The sequence below is a fragment of the Phaethon aethereus genome (assembly GCF_964289735.1).
Source record: "Phaethon aethereus genome assembly, chromosome: 14".
NCBI lineage: Eukaryota > Metazoa > Chordata > Aves > Phaethontiformes > Phaethontidae > Phaethon > Phaethon aethereus.
In genome coordinates this window covers 8,639,807-8,663,634 of record NC_138590.1, presented here as the reverse complement: position 1 = coordinate 8,663,634, position 23,828 = coordinate 8,639,807, and the positions used below count along the sequence as shown (strand labels likewise).

The following is a 23,828-nucleotide window of genomic DNA, read 5'->3' as shown; positions in this document are numbered from 1 at the left end:
ATCTCATAAATTCATGGTTTTTGTAGGGTCCCATACAGCCTGTTCTTATACTAAGCAACATTGTACCAGTGGGGACTCATCCATGTAAATACGCTAAACTATGTAAGACTTCAAAAGAGTCATGTCACGTCTGCTCATAAGCTGCCAACAACACCTACTTCATCTCCAGCCACAGATTCAGTGAAGGTACAGGCAATAAAACTATACTTTCGTTGGTAGGTAGGAGGGACCACAAAGATTACAGAGGAGAAAGTCTGACATGCCACCTTAAAATATGAAACCTTTGCAAAGCCACCTGACTTCTCTAGAACAAATCTATTCTAAATGTCTTTATTTTTACCACTGGAATCTTCTACGACCTCCATCAGGCAAAGCCAGCCCAAATGAGGACATACAAATTGCCCTCTTCCCTTTGTTAGTCCTTCATTTGTTGAAATGTTTTCCTTTAAAGGAAAAACTATTTGGGTCAGGGCATCATCATCAAACCTTGTGGGACAAGCCCATATTAGCCCATTCTTTTAGTACAGCCAAAATTAATTTGACAAGCAGAACATCCACAGTCTAGTGAAATGGCAATTGGCACATGATGGTGGTCTATCAGATGCAACTACACTCCATCATGCATGTTTTTTATGCATATTAACAGGCCTTCTGATGAACCTATTTTGTGGGCAAATAGATTTGCCTCCAAAGAGGAGTTGCTGCCATTTAGCACAGAAGGTGTTCATAAAACACTGTGAATTTCTCCAGGTTAAGCTACTATGCAGAGTTTAATCACTAACTAGGGGCTTGTACAAAGCCATTCAGTTGAGAGGCACAGCTGTAATGGCTCACAGGGTATTGTTACAGCCCAGCTGCACATAAATTAAACCCATTAGGCTTCAATGCACTCAGCTATTACAAGTGCTTCTGATTTTTGAAAAGAGTTATGGTAAAATCAATCCAACTGAATGAGACTGAAACTCTAGCACATTCTACACTTTTTACTCTTTGGAAATACAGTTTTCTATTATCTTTCCAAATGTTACAGGGAGAGAAGAGGGGACATTAATATTATAAAGTGCAGTTCTAGTTTGGAAAATGTAAAAATAGCAACTTTCTATTCAGCAGATGTGCTCTCAGCTCTCAGTTTCTGTGTTTGACTTTCACCTAATACAAATGAGCATAAAATTGCACAACACAGGAGATGATAATCCACAGCAGCTATGGTGTGAAAGTATTGGTATACTAACAACTGCTTATTCCTGCTACTGGCCACAAACTAACCAGCTCATTCCCATAAGAATAAACTGCATTCTGTTTTGATAGACTCAACAACAGATATGCTTAGCCTTTTTCCAAACCAGGCTGGCAATGCTATGGCTCACACACTTTGTTAGGGCAGAACATGGTATTGCAGGGATGATGCATCAGACAAAGAACCACCACTTTCATCCTGAAGTGCTCAAAAGGAAATATTTCAGAATATGAAGACACATCACACTAGTTTAAGTCACTTCAGTGGAATCAAAAAATGTTTCCACCCACTATGACTTCTTTGGGACGGGAAGGGGTACAAGTTACCTTCTTTGTGAAGGATGTTATTTGTGCAAAAGGTAAGTCATGATTCCCGAGATCAGTTAAAACACCTGAAGCAGTAACATAGTGATCAGGGCACTAACCTAAGAAAATTCCAGCCTCTGCCTTAACAGCTGTTTTTATGTTTCACCTCCAGGCTGTATAATAATCTGCACAGACAGTGCATGAACCAGAGAACAGTACTTCTCCCTTTCAGATGGCTGTGAACAGCACTGTGGCATGATATTCCCTCTCCCTTGTACAATGGCTCTTGAGGTCCCAGCTATACAGTAGCATGGGTTCTACAGGAAACATCCAGTAAAACTTTTTCCTCTAGAGTGAAGAGAAAATTGAACCCACGAGTCCGTCTTACAGAATGACTGCTATGCCAATTGCCTTTTTTTCAACTGTTGGGCCTCCTCTAACTGTGTTTTTAAAAAAGAGTGAGCTTTACTCTTCCCTCCAAGGAACAGTTGAAAGTGCCTACTCTCAGCAGATACAGCTAGTCTGTGGATCCCAAGCGTTTGGAGATACCTTCCTGCAGCATATAGCAAGGTCCTTGGACAAGGCAGGGTTTCAGGATGCCTTCTGTCTCCCCAGCAATGTCCTAGTACATACCTGCAGACAGCTTTCAGCTTAGGGTCTCCCAGGTAGTCTGTATTAGATCCCATTGTCAAACACCTAACTCTCTCCACACATTGCACAGAATCCATAGACAACAGTATTTTGTTGTCTTTTGTTATCATCCTAGATAATCCTTATTTATGCAGGCATATTTTTTCCTTTTATCAAGTATTTTTCCATACACTTGTCTTTCTTATAAAAGTTTAATACTTTCTAGCAGACCTATGTAAAGCATTCAGCAAATATGTTAAGTATGAAAGAAAACATCCAAATGCTCACAGAAGAAAGGGGCTATTTTACATATAAGTAGCTCACTGGAGCCATCTGCTCAGCTGAAATTACAAGCAGACAGAAATGATATATCTTCTTAAGCTTTCTCTATCCTTTACTTCCTATTTTAGGTTTGTATACTTATACATGCAAACAGCTTTAAACTCACTCATTATCCTCTTGGGATGTGTAATTATTGGTTTGTCTATGAAATGGAAGAGAAATTTCTCTCTGAACACATAGTAATCAAAGGATCATCAACCATGCTTTCTGTGGCAAAGTGTACAGAAATTTTTTTACTCCATTCTCCTGCCTGTGTAGAGATATTTGTGCCAGACAGCTGAGAACAAGCATGACGTTTGAAAGGCATCAACAAAGTTCATATATATTGGACAATGCGTAACATTTTCTGGGAAACAGAGAATGAAATCTAGATATAAAAATAGATGTGGTTTAGCCTATTCATAGAAAATTCTGGATTCAGGAACACAGACCTTATTCCAATATATTATGCACACCTGCTTTCACCTTTAATTGTAGATGAATATATGAATATATATAAAAGTTTGCGAATAACGTATTGCTCATTAACTTGCATGAATCTTTACCCTGGTATTTTAAAGAAATGAGGCTCACACAATCATTCTGTCTGTCCGTCCGTCAGCTTCCTTTCCCATCCTCTTCTTATCATCCTTGGAACCTCTTCACTGATTTCTACCAAATAGAACAAAAAGTTAAATTAAGAAAGATAATAAATTCTGTATTATAAAAATTTGTGGCTGAATAGAGGGAAGGGACTCATATTAGCGCTTACTCTCAGGAGAAGACCTTTGTACGTCTGTCCCTTGACCAGTTAAGCTGTTAAGCTTGCACATGCTGACTAGCTAGTCAGCACACACATAGCCCAGAAGCAGCTAAGTCACATGTTCTCATTTGCCTGATAATACAGGCAAATAAGACAGGAACAGGGCATGTGGGAGGACAACATGGAAGACAAATAAGGGTGCTGAAAATACCAAGTGAAAGGGAGAAGTGTTAAAAGGTAAAGTTGCAAATCCATAAATCAGCCTTTATTCATCCTAATGGTCACAGGACAACTTGTTATACCATTTTTATCTGATTGGCTTATAACTAAAATGAGGAGATAAGCAAAGATGCCCTATAAAGAAAAGCAAGGCTATTATGTCAATTTATGTCACTACGACATGGACAGATCCATCTGCATTTCTCTGTTCTCTTGCCTTGGTTGTAAAAGTATGAGGTTAGGTTCCACTCATACTCAGTTGTAATCTATGGTTTGGCTTTTTCCTAGAATATCCATAATTTTAGGAATATCACATTCAAATATAAGTACACAGTTCTAATAAGACTAATCTCAATAATTTTTTTCTGCTTTTTAGTCATTCACAATGATACATCTATTGCTGATTTTAATCAAGCACTGGCTTAATGTTAAAGTTGCATTTTTTATTTATTCCTGTAAGCAGTGAACTCCATAGAGATCACAAATGCGTCTCAGTGACTTCACTTTTCCATTAGCATTGTTGAGGGTGTGAGTCTGAAACCAGTGTAAGAAGCACACCCCAAATGAAAGTCACTGGTAGGGCACGCAATCCTACCAAATCAATCAGTGACTTCACTATGGCAAATCCTGCTTTAGATACTCAGTTATGTGAATTGGCATAGTTTTGAGCTCAGATGAGACACATTCATTTACACTGGCTGAACAATGACCATCCTGCCTCTACAAAAAATGTAAAGAGTGAAAAAGGCGAAGAGTAGTCTTAATTAACAGTCTGGACCCTTACTTTATAACCTGTCAAGTAGAGTCAAACTGATGAAAACAATGGAAGGCTTGAAAAAATACTGGGAGAGTGTCATTCAGATAAGTGGAAGGTGACAGTTAAAGGAAATCTGGTAGTGTTACTGGAAATTTCTTATGGCAAAATATATTAGCTTGACCAATGAAGAACATGTTCCCTATCTAGTAGTTCCCATCATCTTTATATGACTCAAGCCAAGACATGGAAAAAAAGAGAATGGATGTTCAAAATTAATAAGAAACCTTCACAATTTTTTTAATAAGTCAACCTAAAAAGTGGATGTAGTGAAACTTTAATTTATAGGTGTGATTATAAAGCCTTTAATTGCCTATTTCACAATTTCCTTTAAAATGTTCATTGGGAAGCACAATAATTTGATTCCACTGAGACTTGTGTGCAAATGTTTAATTATAGCAAAGAACTTGAACTTTATATGACCTCTGGAAAATGGTAATTATTTTTTCCTTGTTTGATTTGTTGAGCTTTGGTTTCTTCACTATGAAGATCAAAAAAGCTGTCCCAAAAAGTAAATTTAGCATATGCTCTGGAGCCTGAGGTAATTATGGAACAGTTCATCCCTCTTCTTCCAGTTAGCTTAGAGTCCAGTCCTGCACTAATATAAAACAGGGGAGCTTCAGCCCTGATTTCAAGAAGAACTGGCTCAGTTTTACAAGGAAAGGCATGGGGACTTGGCTTTGAAAATCCAACATCGCCATCTATTGGATTTCTATTCCGGGTGAGATTCACAAATACTCTAATCCAGCTAAAGAGTTCCCTAGATTTTACACACTACAAATTCAGCCTCTAAGAGTACATCAGGAAGACTTTTTCTTGAGGCAGCAAGAGAACTTAGATAACCTATCTTCAGTTTCAATTAAGTCTCTTTCAGAAGTGATGAGTTCCCAAAGCTTGGTTTGTTTTGTCAAAACGTTTCTTTTTTTACAATAAAATCCATGAACTAAAGCTGATTGGCAAGTTTACAGAAAAAGAAGTCAACTAGCTAAATTCTGCAGATGTCTTTAAAAATCCCACCCTTAAAGCACATAAAGTGGCAATTTGGTTTCCATAGAAATTAATGTGTCTTGAAGTTTTATTCTCTTTTATTTTTAAAAAAGAGAGAATGATGTTCAGGCAACTCAGAACTAGAACCTGTAAAAAAAGGAAAGCTGTGAAAAGCACCGCTTCCTTTGACTGAAAGCTTGCAGATGTAACATGCATTGTTTTAGTAGAAACTCTTTCATTCAATCTTCATTTCTAAAATACATCAGTTCTTGTGCAAAACATGAGTTTACTATAACAATAACAACAACAACAACATAATAACAAAAGAGAAGCTATTTTCCAGAATGCTGAAGTTTAGCAGCAGAAACTGTACTCAGCTGCAGTACACACCAGACAGCCTATCTGCACCCTAGCTGTGAGTGCAATAATTCTTACGCGTCTTTGCAGTGCTGGTATTGTACCAGGATTGCACCCAACGTGACTTGAAGCACCTTAACATCCACATTAATAAACCTTGTTGTATGCCTGTTCATTTACATTATTCATGCCTTAAGCAGCACAAGCCTGATTTCTTCTCAAGGAATGCATACTTTTGAAATACATCAAGAGTTACCAGCAGCAGATGCTTTATAAGCTTGAGTGTAAATTAGCCATTTTCACCGAACAGCAAAGGCGCCTGCTTTCATGACTGGGTAAAAATAGAAAGTCCAGCCTAGAGATCCTAGTGCAACACTTAATTGAGAGGAGTTGCACTTAGGTGGGCAACAGAGCAAGACCAAAACAGGTTACAGGGAAAAGATTCTTTTAAAATGCAGAATTTGTAACTGAAATTTGTTGTAGTCCTCCTGTGCTCCTTCTGCAAAGCTTAGACATTCTTTGAATAACAAGAAGCATGTATATACATCGCTCAGTTTGTGTGCCTCACATTGGCTCTACCTTGAGAATCTTCTGCTGTAAATATTAGTATAAAGAATGTCTAAAGACTGCAAAATTCAAATGCATATCCTCATAGCCTCTGGCTGTTTGAATCCAGGGTTTTGGTTCCGTCTACTGGCAAAATTTAAACCTCCCTTCAGGATCAGATTTTAAATACCTTAACACCTTTAATATTGTATGAAACCAGAATGGTATGTGAGACTTAACAAGTTTAGGATCATCTCAAAGTTACATGGGAAAATCCACATATTCCTGAGATCTATAAACATGAAATGTTCATCAGGAGAGCTCAGAGCTGCAATAACTCACAGTTCATGGAAGCATTTAGAAAACAATGCAACCTTCTGGAATGAAACATTAGAAAATTGTTATCCACAAAGACAAATGAAATATGTGGGTATCATAAGCCTGCAGGAATGAGTACAAGCTCTAGTAAGCAGAGAGCTGCTTTTATTTACCACAAGACCCAGGTACTCTTAAGGATGATTTTTTTCAAAATGCAGGTACATCTTTTTTTCTTATGCTCAGCTTTCTTGCTTTTTCATATAAATCAAGCAAATGAGAAAACACATGAAATTCAGCAGTAAAGTGTCACCCAATGTGTCCCTGAAATCACTGTAATTATGCACACAGATTAGATGCCTAATTGTGTGCAGAACCATCTTGAAAATATGGCCATAAATACTGGAGCTACAATCTCCCAGTGTGAGATTTAGTTGCCAGGTATTGTTCTCAGGACTTTGTTCAGCATAAAATCAGCTGGCCTGTACATTCGAATGATTGTATGTCTGTTGTTCCATTTTATGAACATTTTACACTTGGAAATATGAGAAAGTCTTATTGTCTTCAGACTTGTTAGAGGATGTTTTAGTGAACTCAAGGATATTAGGTTATGAATTTCCGTAACTTTATTAAAAGAGCAGAGTCATTTCACCAACTGCCAATTAGGCATTGCTGCAAAATAGAGAGTAATTATTATGAATTTTAAAAAGATATGGTTATAACAATCTGAATAAAATGCTCTACTCCTCCCAGTTGCTCTCTTGTCTTCTATAATAGTATTAATAGTTATAAAAGGTAGGCAGAATCTAAGTTTATCTTGAAAGAGGTAAGAAAAAAAATTTGTATACAATCTAGTTGAAAACTTTCATGCCAGAAACAAAAGAATATCAAATCTTTCACATTGGTCCTCTATATTTCTTTCAGCAGTAGTGAGAAAGCTAGTCAACGCAACATTCTTCACTTCCTGCAGCTTTTCTTTTGGCACACATTGTACTTGAGTCTGTTGATCATGCCAGATAACATCACCATCATCATGCTGTGGGTTTGGGAAGAAACAGGAAAAACTCTGCAAGTTCTTGCTGGAAGAAAGTATTGAGATATACACTCTCTCTGAATTTACCTCTTCAACTTATGATTGGATAGCTAAGGCTTCCATCACTGAACTCTTACCCAAACACGTCTACTTATTCAGGATTATATGTTCTTGATTTTTTTCAGCAGGTGTTCATGTAAACAAACATCAATGCTCTGAAAATTTCCTTAGCACCAAGAAGATTAAACAAATGATACCAGGTTTTCATTTTTTGTATGTATACAATTTTCAGCTATTCATACACTTCCACTTACAGCAATGAATTAGAGGTTCTAGAAGACTGATTAAAGCAGTAACACGTTCTGTGTTTGAACAAGTAAGATTCAGTGGTAAAAACAGGCAACTGCCCTATAACCTCCAGGCTAAGTGTTTCTTACCAAAATGTGCATGTTTGAAAAAACTGTAAGACAACTTGTTCTTCTATTTTCCAAACCTAAAGTAGCCTATGAACACAACACTCCTGTAAGGAATGTTAAAGTGTAAAGAAGAGACAGTGCGACATACAGACAGTTAAGTCAGCACTTGGGAACCTTAAAGACAGAAGTCATACACATTGACTACATTGATACCTAATGAGGGGTTAGAAAGTCTCTGCCTCTTCATTTGCTACCTGGAGGATTGGTCCCTTGATGGTAAGCAGAAAGCCTCTCGTTCTCCTGGAGGGTGTCTATTCCCTGAATACCAGTGAAGTCTTTGGGATTTGACTAAAATAAAGACTAGCACATCACTCTGGATGGGTTGCTGACCCCTGATATCCAGTATTATTCTTACCAGTTCAATTCCTTCTAGGGATGAAACACCATAACTAATTCAAAGCCCTGTCCTCTTTGCACAGCCAAAGGAGATTTAAATAGCATTTCAGCAAATTCAAAACTGCATGGATTGATTTTGTACCACAGCCGTAATTTCCTTCTCCCTTTTCAAATGGCATGATATTTAACAGGACAGTGTAAAGGTTCATAAATATTTTCTGTAAGTCAGAATAAATTACACAGTCCTAGCAGAACAGCAGAAAGGAACATTTTTGTGGGCTAAATCATTGCAGCTGGGATCTTGGAGAATGCTGAATCTACTTTTTATCCGGAGAGAGAAGGAGAAAAGCCAGCCATAGAGCTCCTGTTTGCTTTCATTGTAACTAGCTATGCTCTTGCCAACGTAGTGCAAACTATTCCAATCTCTCATTTATACCCACATCCATCACTGGCACCAACAGACTCCGTCATCAGAAATGTTCATTTGGAAGCATTGACCAAAAAAATTAAGACCAAAAATGAATCCGGCATCCAAATCTTCAATTTCTACCCCAACTTTGAAATGCCAAATATCCCACAGGCCTTTCAGGCTTGAATCAAAGCCTGCTGATGTCAGCTAGTTCAGAAGTCAGGACACCTCTCAAAATAGTTCTAAAGAGGAACCTCCTCCTCAGCACCCTCATATGGGATAGATACAACTCAGTCCACTAACGGATTTCTGCCAGATTTAATACTTTCTTGGTATTTTAACAATGGTGGTTGCTAACTCCAGAAGACCTGACAGGGCTTTAACAGTCAGGATATTTCCCCACAGTATTAGGGGAAAGAAGAAAGGGAATCACCCACTCAATAAAGGATTGATTACCTTCTGTTTTTACTGTGTCCTACTGATCAGAACAGATTCTACCTAAACCAAACCTGGAACGGCTTATATAGTGCAGAGGCTTTTTGGTTGTTGTTGGTTTTTTACATTGGAGTTTTTTTCTTAAATTAGACCATTTGAGAACTTATTTAGAGGAACATTTTAAACCCGTCTTTCATCAGAACTTGCTTCCTGAAAAAGCTGTTTAGAGCAAGAAAAAAACCTCATAAGAGTATGCTTTAACTGCTTCATAGGGTGGCATAGTGATTTTCAATGAAAAGGCATTGCTTCACATGCCTTTAACTTCAAAACTCGTGAAAATTCAGTTTTGTTTCAAAATTTGGGGATTAACATTTGTGGGGCACACAAGGAATGCATGCAAAACAAGATGAAAGGGAGTTTTATTCCAGTCCTTGATTACATAGAATGCAGTTTTGCCATGTCACTGGTATAGAAGAAACAAAACTGAAGTCTGTACTGGAAACAACCAATTAACGGTGCCTTAGACGTGATGCAGTTATCACAAGCAGGCTAAATAGTCACTCGCCAGATAAAGGATCCACTAGGTTCAAGTACTGCAGGCGACAGAACCTGAAACAGCATCACTGGTCTGCTGCTGTAGATATGACCCCTGCTTTTGTCCATCACCAAGACTTTCCTATTTTCTTCTCTCTTTTTCTTTTTTTTGGCTGATCACATTTTTACCTTGATTTATCTTTTCAAGCCATGTGGTACTTGCCCAAGCCTGCACCTCTCCCACGTCACCCCTTAGCTTCCTTATTTACCACACACACCCCGCTCCCCAGCTGTGCCCTCACCGCGGCGGGGAGACCTGGCACAGGGCTCTACCATCCATGGGGCTTCCCACAGCTTTAACTGCGCCTGAGCCCCTGGGGAGCACCTGGGGCGTGTGCAAGCGGCCCGCGTTAAAAAACTCCACCCCAGCGTTCCACGCACACGCGAGTGCGGCCTCGAGGGGAGAGAAGCTAAGGCCAAGGGTAAGGCACCTCACCTCACCTCAGCCCCCGCCGGGCGCGGCCGCCGCCCACACCCACACCCGCCCCCGGCCTCGGCCTGAGGCGAGCCCGCGCCCCACCGGCGCGAGACACCCCAAACCCGCGCGCGTTATGACTCCCGTGCCTCCGCGCGACTGCAAGTCCCAGCAGCCTGCGCGCGGCCTCCTCCTATTGGCCGGCGCCCGCAGGAAGCGACCCGCGAGGTGACGGGCGAGGGGCGGGAGCGGCGGCGGCCGGAAGGGAAGGCGCAGGTCTCTGGCGGGGCTGGGAGCGCGGCCTGGGGTGGGCTCGGCCCGGGGGGTGTTGGCTGCAGCCCGGCCCCTTATCTCAGGGGGCGGTGTAGGGCTGAGGCGGCCGAGCCGGGAGCGGCTGCCTGGGGCCTGGCTGAAGGGGAGCGCGGGGCAGGCGGGACCGCCGCCGCCGGGAGACTTGCTGCACGCAGCCCGCAGGGAGCCGGGGTGCGCGGAGGCTGCTGAGGGCTGCGGGTAGGCAAATGTGTGTGACTTCAGTGCCACTGCAAAGGAGAAGCTGCAGCATAGCGCTGTGCCGTGCCGGTCCTGGCAGTCTGAGCTTGTGAGTTAACTTGTTTATGGGACCAGTGTACTGGCCCCATGTCACTGTACAGTGCCTAGAAGAAGCATGTATAAGTTGTTCCCTCCCCTGAGGGGTAATAGTTTCCTTCCGGTGATGTCAAAAGTACTTTTAAGTACTTTAGAGATTCCTTTGCTGACAAGGCATTTATATTATACTTATTGAGGGTTATTTCTTTCTCATTTCTAAAAACCTAACCCCTCCGAGGAGTCCAACATGGAAGAGTTTAAAGATGTAAGGCCACTTGAAGAATTACTTGATCACTTAAAGCTTTCTGATCAGAAGTCTTCAGAGACTGGCCCCAAAGATGCACAGAATCCCAAAAACACTGAAAGTGGATATACACCATCTTCAGCCAGAGAACCCACAACAGCAGATGAGTGTTTCCATGACTGTAACGACTCATTTGAGGCAAAAGAAACTATGCTGGATGATGAAGGGAATTTACAGGATGATGAGAATAACTCAAGGAAGCAGACAGAAGTAGATGAAGAATACTTACTAGAACTAGAAAAAGATATGCCAAAGGAAGAAAAACAGGTAATCCAAAGTACCAATGCTGAGTATAAAAAGACAGTATTTTCAGTGTCACGTTTCTGAATGGTCTGTGACTGGTGTGAAAATGGACTTTTAAAACTCTTTATGTGTCTAGTTTTATTGTTCTTAATTTCTTGGTTTAGATAACAAATATTTTTATTAGCTTTCCTTACTCTTCTTAATCATCACGTTCCGTTGCAGACTTTTGTCTACTTTCACCAGTGCGTAAGGTTACTGTGACTCAGTTTATAAGAAAAAAATCCCCCTGTTTGATGTTGTTTAGTTTTGTGCATGCATTGTTTTCTCCTGAGTAGCTGCAGGGTGCTTTTCCAAAACTCCGAGGAGCAGGTTTCAGGATAGTTTTCATACCCGAAAGGCTAGTTTATGTAATACAACTAATTTAGATTAAAGTTGAAAGTATCCCTATCGATTACTTTAGCTTTAAACAAACAAAACATACTAAATGCGCGGTTTTGTTTATTTTCAATGCAGCTACATTGGACAAAATGTTTGGATAACAAAGTGGATAATGTTGTGGGGACTAATGAAGTAGGTCTTGGGGGAAGTCCAGCAGCCTCTGTTATCATGTTTACTCCCCTGTAAGTCTGTATGAACTAGGTTTTTTGGACCCTCAGTCAGTGGTGTCACTTGACAGCAGTTAGTTTTCAGGGTTCTAAAACATCATCAAGTCAGTTAGGTCATCAAGTAGTTAGGAAAAAAAAAAATCCTATTTCTTTATATCTTTTTTGAGAAAACTTGTTAAATCTTTTTCAGGACTAGTTTCCAGATTTCACTCTGTTCTCTTGAGTAATGCAGTGAATTTCTGCTGGTAATTATGTTATTTTAGTAAATGGTAGAAAGCTTTCTACCGATTCATGGAATATTTTTTTTCCTAATTTTTTTCAACTTTAGTGTGCAAATGGTGGGGGAGTAAGGATATTAAACTAAAACCTATATTCCAACATACAACTCTTGTAATTTTTTTGCTTTTTTTTGACCACTCTATTTTTGACAAGTTACATAGTTTGGCCTCTTGAACAGATCATTATTCAAAGAACTGATCCAGCCACTTAAAATCTCATTGAATTATCCAAATGAGTAGTTACTTGTACTGAAAATTGAAATAGTGACAAAAAATACTACTATATTCTTTGGCAGTGAGGAAAAGGTGGAATTCTGGCGTATTGTAACTTATGTGAACAGAAGACTTCAGCATGAATTAGGCCTTATTTAATAAAAGAAATAGTATCCTTACTGGAAGGCTAGCTGCACAATTTGGATCATAGGTAACATTGAATAACTGATTATGGAGAGAGTGGAGTAAGGAGTGGCAGCTGACAAGAGAAGGTAGGCAGCATCTTAGGAAAGCATTACTTCCTAGGGAAAGATACTGTATTGTATTGCTGTAAGGGTTTTATTCTGGAAACTCCCAAATCACCAGGAGCAGTGGAAGTTACTACTGTAATGGACAAGTACTACTAAAATGAGGCATTTGATGAAAAAGCAGAAATGAAGGGTCATATCAATTTTTTTTTTCTAAAGTGACTTTATAGAGGCTTATTACTCTTTTTGTACGGGCAGACTCATCTTTTCTAATTCAACTGACTTTGTAAACCTGGACCATGCTTTCTTAACTGTTGGCTAGCCCTGTCTGTGTTGTATAAGTAAATAAATGCTGGCTATACATTGCCCAAAAAAGATGGAAAGAGGGAGGGGCTTGGCAATAATTTGATTATGCCATGGTCTTGCGCTGTCAGTTACTTTAAATAGAGAATGAGGGGCAGATAAGTGCAGAGCTAAGATGCCAGAGGCAACCAAATGTCTAAATTGTTTGTTACAAACCAGTATACAGAAATTTAATCAATTGTGGCTCAAATTTTTCCCTTGCTTGGGTGGGATATCTGATCAAAATACACCAATGAAGACAAAAAGGTAGTTTTTCATCTGTAGTACAGAGTGTCATGTTAATGTAGAAGTTCCTTGCAGTGGACAAGCAATATGGAACTAGTGCAGATGGGGAGCATAGACTTAAATCTCCTTGAGGTAGGAATGAGGCTAAATGTAACGCTTGTCTGCTGCTTGACCTTGTGGGAACCACTTTGTATCTCTCTCTGGCTCAATTCTCCTAGGCTGTCTGCTTAGGTTGTGATCTCCAGTGTCCTGACCATCTTGGGGGCCTTCCACTGGACTCCCTTTGAGAAGTTGATTTTTTTTTTTTTTTTTTTGGTACAGGGAACACCAAAAATGGGCAGTCTCCAAATACATTCTCTCAGATGCTGAACAGAGCGCAATAATCACTCTCCTTGACCTACTCACTACACAGAAAAAACATTATCACATTGCCCTTGTGTCTTTTCCAGTTTAGACTAAATGGACCTTTTTCTCTACTTGTATTTGCTGCTTGTACAAGGATCATTGTCATCATGAGTCATGATCAGGCTTCTGCAGCAGCCTATCACTTGAAGACAGCTTGAGAGTTTCATAGGCAAAATGCTAAGAACTGGGTGGAAAATTATGTCATAGAATTAAATTCTAGAAAGAGCAGCAGGCCTGGAAATTGAGGCTCTTTTCGTGCTGCTTTTGCTTCTGTTGTATTGTTAGGTAATCATTTAATTTTACACATCAATTTTTGCCTTCTAAAATGAGCAAAAGAATCGTGAATGTTGAATACTAGCATTCAGCTTTGTGGAACTGCATTGAAAGGTGCTATGGGAGTACAAAGTAATAACTGTTTAGAGCTGGAAAGATTTCCTTAGATAAAGTATTGAGGCAGCTGCAGTTCTCATCTTTCTGTAGGTTTATTTCCAATGGTTTAAGCAATTGTGCCTTTCGGCTTGGTTTATCATTATACCTAATGAAATGGAGGGATTCCATCTCTTGGTATCTCCGTAACTATTAGATTGGCAATATTTATGTTGTGAACTTCGTTTATGTTCCATAGAGAGCTTTCGGAATGAATTATTTAAGCAATCTTTAAAAGGCAGCTCTTTTTTTCTCTTAACAAAATATTGTTGGTATCTCTTCTAAGCAGAGCTTGAGAAATCCAGAAACCAGAGATGAATTAGAAGCTTACGGCAGTTGTTGTAATTACTGAAGTAGCCTATTTGCATGATCTTATCCTGCATCACCTTACATTCTTTGGGTAGTAAAACCATGGGGATGCGTCATTCCTGAATTGCCTTTCCAACCTTCCTCATATTACTTGAATTGATGGTTACAAATTTTATTTTATTTTTAAAAATGGAACGTTCTATATGTTTTGATTATGAAAAGAATCTGTTAAATGATGGAGCTTTTAAGAAAATATACTGCAGTTACGGTCTGAAAAAAGCTGCTGTACATCTGTTTATTCAGAGTTTTGCAAACATTTTAAACTTCCTTCCAATTACTTAAGAGGTCATTTTTGAGAAGGGCAACATGATTTTGCTGGAGAAATGAGGCAGCAATAATCAGAACTTGTTTATTTGACTGTTTAGGTTGTGACCAGACACTCAGCAGCAGTTCTGTGTTTGCTACTTCGGCAGTCCTTCATCAGTTATTCTCAGCCCCCTGCTGCCTGCTTCATTGTGCTAGCACACCTCTCTGTGTGAATGTGCAGTGAACCAGTTAGGGGGAATGATTCAGATGAAAAATAGTGCTGTATTTTTAGATCAACGGCAGTGCTGGTAAAAGTAGACATCAAATAGCAGCCTCATGATGGCATACAGGGATAGGTGGATTTTCTTCAATTAGACTACTTGCCGAAATAAGAAAAACTTCCTATGAACTGTGGTGCAGCATCAACCATAAACTATGTACTGAAGTCATAAGGAGAGCTGGATGTTAGCCCTGCTCAAATCAGATTTAGGTATTAATAGTATTTTTTACTATTAATACTACTTAATAGTTTGGATTTTTTTTAAACTAAGCCCATTGTTATGTTTTATCAGCTTTAATAACTGAGTTCTTTTGAACGATGTTCTCCCATAACTAGGCTGTAGAAAAGAAGGTCTCTAATTTATTCTGGAGATGCAAAGACAGATTCCAGTCCTTGCTCTGTGTATTTATGTGTATCCTGTGTGCAAGCTTTCATGGCAGCAGCTCAGACAAGAAATTCTCACCCATGCAGAAACTGCTGCAGAGATCTAAGTGAAGGAGCAAGTGGCTGTGTATTTTCTCTGCTGTATTTTGAGAGCCCCATAGAGTGAGACTTCTAATTTTAAGCAACAGGAATTACTTCCAGGGAAACAGTACCAATACCGTAAGAAGTCTTCTCTGCAAAATGAACCAAAGTAAGAACTTGAAGGGATGCTAAGACACAACCCTGTAAGAAGTATTCTTAGAAACAGATGTAGCATAGAGCCTGGTTATTTGCCAGGACTTGTAACTCTGAGCTTTTTAAGAATTAAGCAGCCTGAAACAAAATTCACTTTTATAAGATGATGTTGTTGTTGTTTCAAAAGCATGCTGATTGCTGCCTCAGCCGAGGCACTGAGCAGTAAATTGCTTTTGATGCATTACAAACAGATTTTTCTGGTTAGTTGTCATTGACAGTGATGGCTTTGACGTTGGTCTAGTCTGCAAAATTAATCAGAAGACACCCAACAGCTGTTACATAGTAATTGTTTCAGTCTGACCCGGTCTTCTTCTGGAGGGACACCCATTAATTATGAGTTTATCCAGCAGCAAGATTCTGAATCCCTCATGCTCTTCCATCACGACAGATGTTCTTTGGGCCTTGTCTGGCAAAGACTTTAGCACCTGGCCTTAGTAAGCTCTTATTTTGGATATAGAACACTCCTTTCTAGCTGCTGTGAGACCCTGGAATAAATACGTAATACTCTTCAAAAGCAGTTCTCTTCTTTGGGCTGTTGCATGTGCATTAGAGCTACAGCTGGCTCTAATCATGCTCAGCTTCTACTTTAACACTAGGAAATGTGTCAGCAAAACAAGGAACACAGCTCTAGTAGAGATTTTTCATTAGTATCTTGTTGGCAACTCTGTAAGAATTAAGTGAAACTGATCTTTGGGAAATAGTACTTTTGAGTAATACCTGAGTTTTTTTCAGATCTGGGCTAAACAGTAAAATTTCCTTCCTTTTTTTCCCCCCCCTGTTTTCTCCAGGAGTTCTAGGCTGTGTTTGAGAACATTGTCTTAATCAAGAAATTTCCTTTAAACTGTTCTCCTCCTCACCCTTTCTTCCCCATGCTTCAGGGTGATCCCTGTTCTTCCATAAATTATAGCTTCTGTAGAGAATTAGCTTTTCCAGGGGTTGAAGAACTGGTTTGTGATTTCTTCTGAGATAGTTTCTCAGGTGTAGTCATTCATTTCAGCAGTTGGGGTTCTCCTAGTTCTGTCAACATTGTACAGTAACCTCGACTCTGTCAAAGTTGCTGTTTTTTCTGTAGTATTTACAAAATAAAAGCTAGGGAAAAAAATGGAAGATAGGCTACAATAACGCAAGTCATATTTTGGAGCAGTCCTCAGGTGTTGATCACTTGGAGATGGTCTCAGAACTCTTTCCAGGAAGAATTATGTGGTTGCACCAAAAAAACCCCAGGTTATTAATACATGAGACAATGCAACTGACTGCACAGCAGTAAAACTTATTACATAAATTACTGACAGCTACCAATAAGGAATATATCTTTTGTTAAGAATTCTCATTAGCATTCAAATTATTTTGTATAGCAATAAAACTTGCAAGACAATTGGGTTTTGAAGGCATCACAATGCAATCTTGTGGAATATAATAAAAGGTGATCCCCTTATTCAAATGACCTACTTTAATAACCTGAATCCTGTATGCAGTATAGCACCAATACTAAATATGCTATTATTTTGGTCAAATTGGAGGAGGAGATGGATTGCTAGACTAAAACTGCCCTGTCTTATGGCTTGCAAAATAGGACAAAATATCTTGTTATATTTTCTGAGTTAATCAAAGCTTGGAGAAGTACATTTGATAAGTATATCTGTATCTGCTAGGGTAATTAATTCCATGTGCTGGTGAGGAGAACCTGGATAAAATCTGGAGTTAAAATCTCCTTGTGTGACTTATAGTTCCTTGAGTTACATCTTTAAACTAAAAAAAGTCTTTTGCCAGATGGCAATTTAATAGAAAGAGTGGAAGAGTATACCTTCATCTTTTTTTCAGTGCTGCTATCTGATTTTAGTCTTATATTCATTTTTGCTTTTATCGGGAAGATGCTGATACTGTCAAATTGAGATCTTTTCGACTTGTGGTGGTGATAGATTAAGTGGTGAGCTCCACTTTTCTGCCTGAGGCTGTCGCCTCTGCAACAGGAATGCCGGAATGGCATGTATTGTCACTCAGGAATAGTCACAGTGGCATGTTAACTTAAACTGACTGTCAAGGATAGATGTGACCTATTGTCTTTGGAAGTGCTGCTTACAATTTCAGGAAAAGGTAGTGATTTGGCAGTAGAAAGACTAATGCCTCTTTACCATGGAGTTACAATGAGCAGAGATCGGCCAGTCTAGCAATGCTTATTACTCTGCCTCTCGAGTATAGAGGGCAGATTTGGCACAGTTTTCAGGTGACAACTCTAGCAAGATTTGAAATGGGATTTTTTGAGTGACTACAACCTTAAATTGAAATTCAAATTCTTGAATGCCTGATACAGCAATAGCTTTACAAAACTGCAGAGGGAAGCAGATGACTGCTAACGGATGACTTACAAATAGCATTGGTATTTGAAGCTGAAAAATATGCTCCTTATCTGTTTAAATTCCTTGTTTCTGTGCACCCTTTGAACTCCAGTAATTTTAAATTGACTGCTACTTGGTGACCTTACAAAAGGGTATGTGAGATGCAGATATGCATTGTCACACTGTATAAATGGCCTTACAGAGAAGAGCATACCCATTTGCTGCTCTTGACAAAACTGGAGCCAAGAACACTTCCCTAACAAAGTTAAATCAATTGATCAAATAAAATGCATAGAACAGCCAGAGGAAGCATAGTTGGAAGCATTGCAAGCTGAGGGTGTTCGTCCTTCAGCTCTCACCAGCTATATTTAAGGACTTCACTTCCAGCACTTTTGGTTACTTCCAAAACAGTGAAAATGTGTAGTTTGCTTGCTTCTCTAATAGTAGAATAGTGCTTTAATGCTTTTATTTTTAACTCTGATTTTTTTGGCAGAGTAGCTGAGGTCCAGGGACTGTATTTGATGGCCTTTTTTTTGAATTGTTGTACTTCATTGTCAGAAGGCCAAGCTGTCTTTTCTCATTACTTCAGATCAGGCCTTAATCTTCAGCACCTCTTGCTTGCCAGGCAGGTTTATGTTAATATCCAAATTTCTTCAGAATGTGCATGATTGTAATTCAGTATCCAAATCTGTAAACGTTTCTAATCAGATCATTTAAGAATCATGTTACAATTCTTTTACTTTGTACATCAAAAACGAATGCCTGCCAATTGGAATTTGTCATCTTTGTGTTAATAAAATTTGCAATAAACAAACCTTAAGATTTTGCTGACTTTGAATATCAGAAAAACTCCACTCATAATGGAGTCTAAGTTGGGGAAGTTGTGTGTGACCCCAGTGTTGTATATGAGCAGCCTCAGGGAATGTAGTGGGTCAAGATTATCTTTTCCTTAGGCAGAGCATTCTAGGAGTTCAGTCTGACCTAGTTCCCTCGTTGAGGAAAGGGTAGCCTGCCCTGCAGCTACTTAAATCTTTTTCTGAAAAATGAGTGGGTGGGGACACTGAAATGACATTGTGCAAAATTTGTCCCAAGGACAAGTCACTTGCAATTTTTTTCACTCTGGGCTGATATGATCACAGTAAACTGATGACCAGTCAATTTGCAATTGTCCATCAAAGCTGGAAATGCATCATACTGAGTGGAGAGGTTAAGTCTTCCAACAGCGTTTTCTGGGGTTATTTTTTAACCTTACTTTGAATAGAAGACAGATTCTAACAGCATCCATTGGAGCAGTCCTTTGAGGTTAAATGTAAATTCATCAAAATAGTTGACTTTCCACTGCTTTTGTGTTAGGATTTTCTGTTAAAGAAATGTATATATGGAGGAATGAATGATTTATTTATTTCGCAAATATATACTGTGCTTCAGAGTGCAGTGCGTTTAGGATGTGACCTGCTAATATGTACGCTTGTACATTTTGTGGGCAAGCCAGAGGAATTTAGTTTTAGGGATAGTCTGCTACTATGTATTGCTTATATATTATATCGTATACTTCAAATGCAAATCCAGCATGATGCATGAGGTACCCTTATAGACTTTACCTTTTTGAAAAATACTGTGAAAACTTGTACAGTTTGGAACTTAAGGGACAGCCTGAAACCTGTAATACAGGGATATCTTTAAAATGTTGGTCAAGCTATAACAGAAATACTGGTTTTGAACCAGGACTGCCTTGCTTGCATTGCTGCTTTCCAGGGGGCTGAGTAAGCTGAAAAGCCGTATACGGTGTTCTTAACAATGCTGCTGGCTTCTGAAACATGCTTAGACAACACCTTTTCTGGTTAAATAGTCAGAAGTGACCACAAGACTGTCACTGACATTTGTATGTCTGTAACAGTTCTGTGACTAATAGTTCTCTGTCCTTCAGGTTTGTGCAGTTTGATTCGCAGGCAAGAGGACATACCAAGGAACAGGCTTTCGGAGGAGAGCTGCATGAATCATCAGCTTCCTAGTGTGACAGTCCTTAAACTCTTCAGTTGCTCAGAGTTTTCGTCTGCTCACGTTTCCCCAGCAAACATGGCCATGCAGCCACCTTGGTCTTTCTTCTGTGCTGTTGAGACTCTTAAGTCACAACCCTCTTGGCTACCTGAGAAGGAATCCCACAATTGAAGAATTTTATTTTTTTGTTCCTTTTACTCTTTTTAATATAGAGCTTATTCTTCTGAAGCCTTCTTGCTGCAAATCACTTCTTATATTAGTATTTAATACTTAATTGGGGTAAACATGTAATATTTTGTAATAATTTTAATAAAATTAAACAAAGTAACGATAATACAGGTAAAGCATTTCATCCAGTATTCCATGATTTTAGGATTTCTGCATCAGGACTACTGTGGCCGTGCTGCAATTCTCAATTTTATATGAAAAAATGTCTGTCTTTGTTGTAGAGTTGTAACTCTACCTTATGCAACAGTGAATCAGTTAATCACACTTAAAGGCCAGTTCTAAATAGGTCATGAGCAATGAAGTCAGTAGGGCTAGTGTTTCAAGCATTTCTTATCTTGAATAAGGGTTGTCTGTTTAGATCTTTCATGTTTTCCAGTAGGGTCATCATCTCCAAACCTTGTTCTTTGCTTAAATCTGACTGCTTTGTTCACTGGTATGAAAATTACCTCTGTTGTGCTAACTTTCACTTTATATGTGTTCAAGATGGTTTTAAAATTTCTTTCTGTGGAGGGCAAATTGTGTGTGTGGCAGTCACCTTGCTGGAGTTGTTCTATGTGGCACTAGGAAAGTTTGGGTACAGCTTTGAAATGCGGTTATGTACTCCCTGTGCTGAACAGCAGAATCCTGCATATACAGAAAGAATTTGTGCTTTTAATGCAGCTTGTGCCTTCAGTGCACAAGTTTGTATGCTCATATTTAGAAAGTACCAACTGACTTGTGTACATTGGTGCAAGTGACATTGTGAAAGGACTTGTTTAGGTTTGCCATTCCACCCTGGAGGAAAGCCAGCTTCTAAATAGTGGTGCAAATGTTTTGTCTGACCTGTGGTTTTAGTTTGGGTTTTTTTGATGCGAGGAGCAATGAGTATTAGAAAACATATTTAGTAGGCAATAGGAAAAAAATGTAGTGAACTAGGCATGTATCAAAAAGGTCAGATGATATTTTGCTGTGTAATTTTGTGTGTCACAACTGAATGCCATTCTCCTGAGCCTAGTTTTCAGAGCATTGTGATCTGTTATTACTAAGATGGTGACAGTGGTTGGGTGAATTACTTTCCAAAACCAATAAAAACAAGAGGAGAGAACCTCTGATTTTGTATTGTTTGTCAGCTACTTGGCATAGCTGTGAGATGGTGCAGTGCTCTGCAAAGAGTACTATATTTAGCTGTTTCCAAGGAGATGTTCTGTGCGATATTGATAATTGCATTAATCCTTGATTTACACAATCTGCAGGAAACTGCTCCTTTTCCTAATGTTGGCTTTTTAATTGCTCAATGATGCGTAATTTATAGACACCTTGATTTAAATCCTTTGTGTATGCACGTGTGTTGGGGGCAAAATCAGTGGTCAAATGTTCATTTTTCTACGATAGAAATGATTCATGAACATGAGCATTGCTTCTGGATGTTACTGTCATACTGCTTTGTTTTTACTTGTGTGAGGTATGTCTACATGTGAAAGACTTCCATTTTAAATAGGTTGAAGAGATGGCTTGATGACATCCTGTGTTTTCTGTGTCAGAGGCTAAGAGCGTTCATGTCAACTTTGCTTGTGCCAAGAGTACTGTTAAGATATTCATGGTTGAAAACACAACTCTGCTCAGCATGTGCAATTTTAACTGTATAACTGAACAATCTTCCTGTCTCTGGATCTGATGGTTTAGTCACTCTCTGCATAAGAAATCTTTCAGGGCAGTATTATCCATGGACCTGCTTCTAATGCAGTCAGCTCAACATGATTTGTAAATCTCTGAAAGTAACTATGGATTTCTGAGGTGGAATTATTTCAAGCAAAACTTTTGAGACTTTGCATCTAAAATATATTCTACATAGTCAACCTGCATGGATTGAATTAAACCAAGTTGGAAAGGAGAAGTAAACAGCCAGCTAAAAAGCTGACATATTAGTTTAAACCATGTAATTCACTATGAATACTTTTTCTGCATACTATTGTCCATGAACTGGAGCTTTTTAACTGCCTTGTTGGTATACTCTAGTATTTCATGGATATATAAAGTATATCATGACACAATGACTACAAGCAAGCGATCTTGGTACTAGATAAAATTCTTCAGGTTATATTTTATTCTGATTTCCATTCATACTTTATTTGGAACTGCAGCTGACCTACTTGTTCATTTCAATTAAATACTTTGAGACATTGTCTTTTCTTTTGTAGAAGAGAAGAAAGGAGAGCACAATGCTGAAGGAGAAAGGCAATGAGCAGTTCAAGAAAGGAGGTGGGTTGATAATCTTTTAATACCATATGGATGTTAGAGAATCTTAAATTAAAACTTGGCCATCACGGTGATGTTGCAGAAAACCCATAGGAAGATCTCACACCTATCATTGTTCAAATTTATCATCTATGTAATATTTCATCCAGCTCTAGAGAACAGAAGGAGATAGCAGACCTTCTTAAGAGTTAAGTTTAAATCACAAAGACTTGGATTACTAAAGCATGATTCTCATGAAAGCAAACTGTTTAAATCCAAGAACATGATGCAGAATTTACTTTGACTGCCTTCCAAGTGCCATGGTTTCTTTTACTAATCAAAAAAGACTTCCACTAGCCTCTGAGGTTTCCTAATGCTTGTGCTTAGAATTGATGCAGGGCTCAGTGGCTCGGTAGCTGTCATACCTTTGTATATTTGCATGTTTCTTTTTATCCACTGACTTTCTGCTACACATTTTATTCAAGTATGTGTGTGTACGTATATATAGGGACATTTACATATACATCTACACATACACACATATGTACATCTATGTATACTTATGTGTACATTTATATGCATGCATATATATACATGTATATGTGTATATAGAGATGTACACACATATATGTGTGTGTATATAGAGATGTACCCACACATATATTTTTTTAAAAATCTAGAGGTAAGTAAATTTCTCTCTTATGCCAGAACTGGACACGTTCTGAACATAGTTAATACATAACAACAGGGTTGAGGTCAGTAATAAATAACTGTACCAATGCTTTTAATTAAAAAACATAAAGGGGGAAATGATATTGACATCTATCTTTCATTTAACGTTCTGGTGGCTAGAGGGTTCACAAGAAACCAGGAAATGCAGATTCATACTTTTCTCAGTCGGCAGGGACACCAACAAGTGACTTCCCTTTCCCAGAAGTATATCCCGATAACCAGACAGTGGCCTTTCTGTTGGAAGTCTCTTATTGTGTGCTAAGAGAGCAAGATTCTCGGAGAATGGTTTACCAATTCAGGCCAGCATCATAGCAGGCAAAACAGCATTGCTCGGACCATGAAAGCAGCAAGCCTGTAGTGTTGGCTGATCTTGTCTGAAGTCTCATCCATAGCCTCTTCTTGACAAATTCTTTGGCAGATCTTTTCAGTGTGCCTGTGCCAGCCGAAGTGCTTACGAAGCAGAAATACACCACCTTTTCTGCACCTTGATGGTCACCAGCTAATGTGCACAGAAAGAATTGCTCTGTTTTGAGGACAATGCACTTGTCAGCTGGCAGGGCATTGTTCAGAGTCAGTATTGGGCCTTTTCACTCTTGACTCTACCTTTATTAGAAAATGAATAACTTCATAATCCCATGTGGTTTACCACTGGTCCTTGCT

General features: G+C 39.0%; 1 protein-coding gene across 1 annotated transcript in view; it reads left to right on the top strand.

Annotated features, from left to right (window-relative positions):
- Nucleotides 1-11,024: 11,024 nt before the first annotated feature.
- The window catches only part of TTC1 (tetratricopeptide repeat domain 1), a gene marked incomplete at both ends in the record, with an annotated part of 31,668 nt that continues 18,864 nt past the window's right edge, over nt 11,025-23,828 (top strand). The window contains 2 exons of the mRNA XM_082006267.1: nt 11,025-11,348; nt 22,400-22,460. Coding sequence (XP_081862393.1) covers nt 11,025-11,348; nt 22,400-22,460 — 385 coding nt within the window. The remainder of the gene's footprint in view (nt 11,349-22,399; nt 22,461-23,828) is intronic.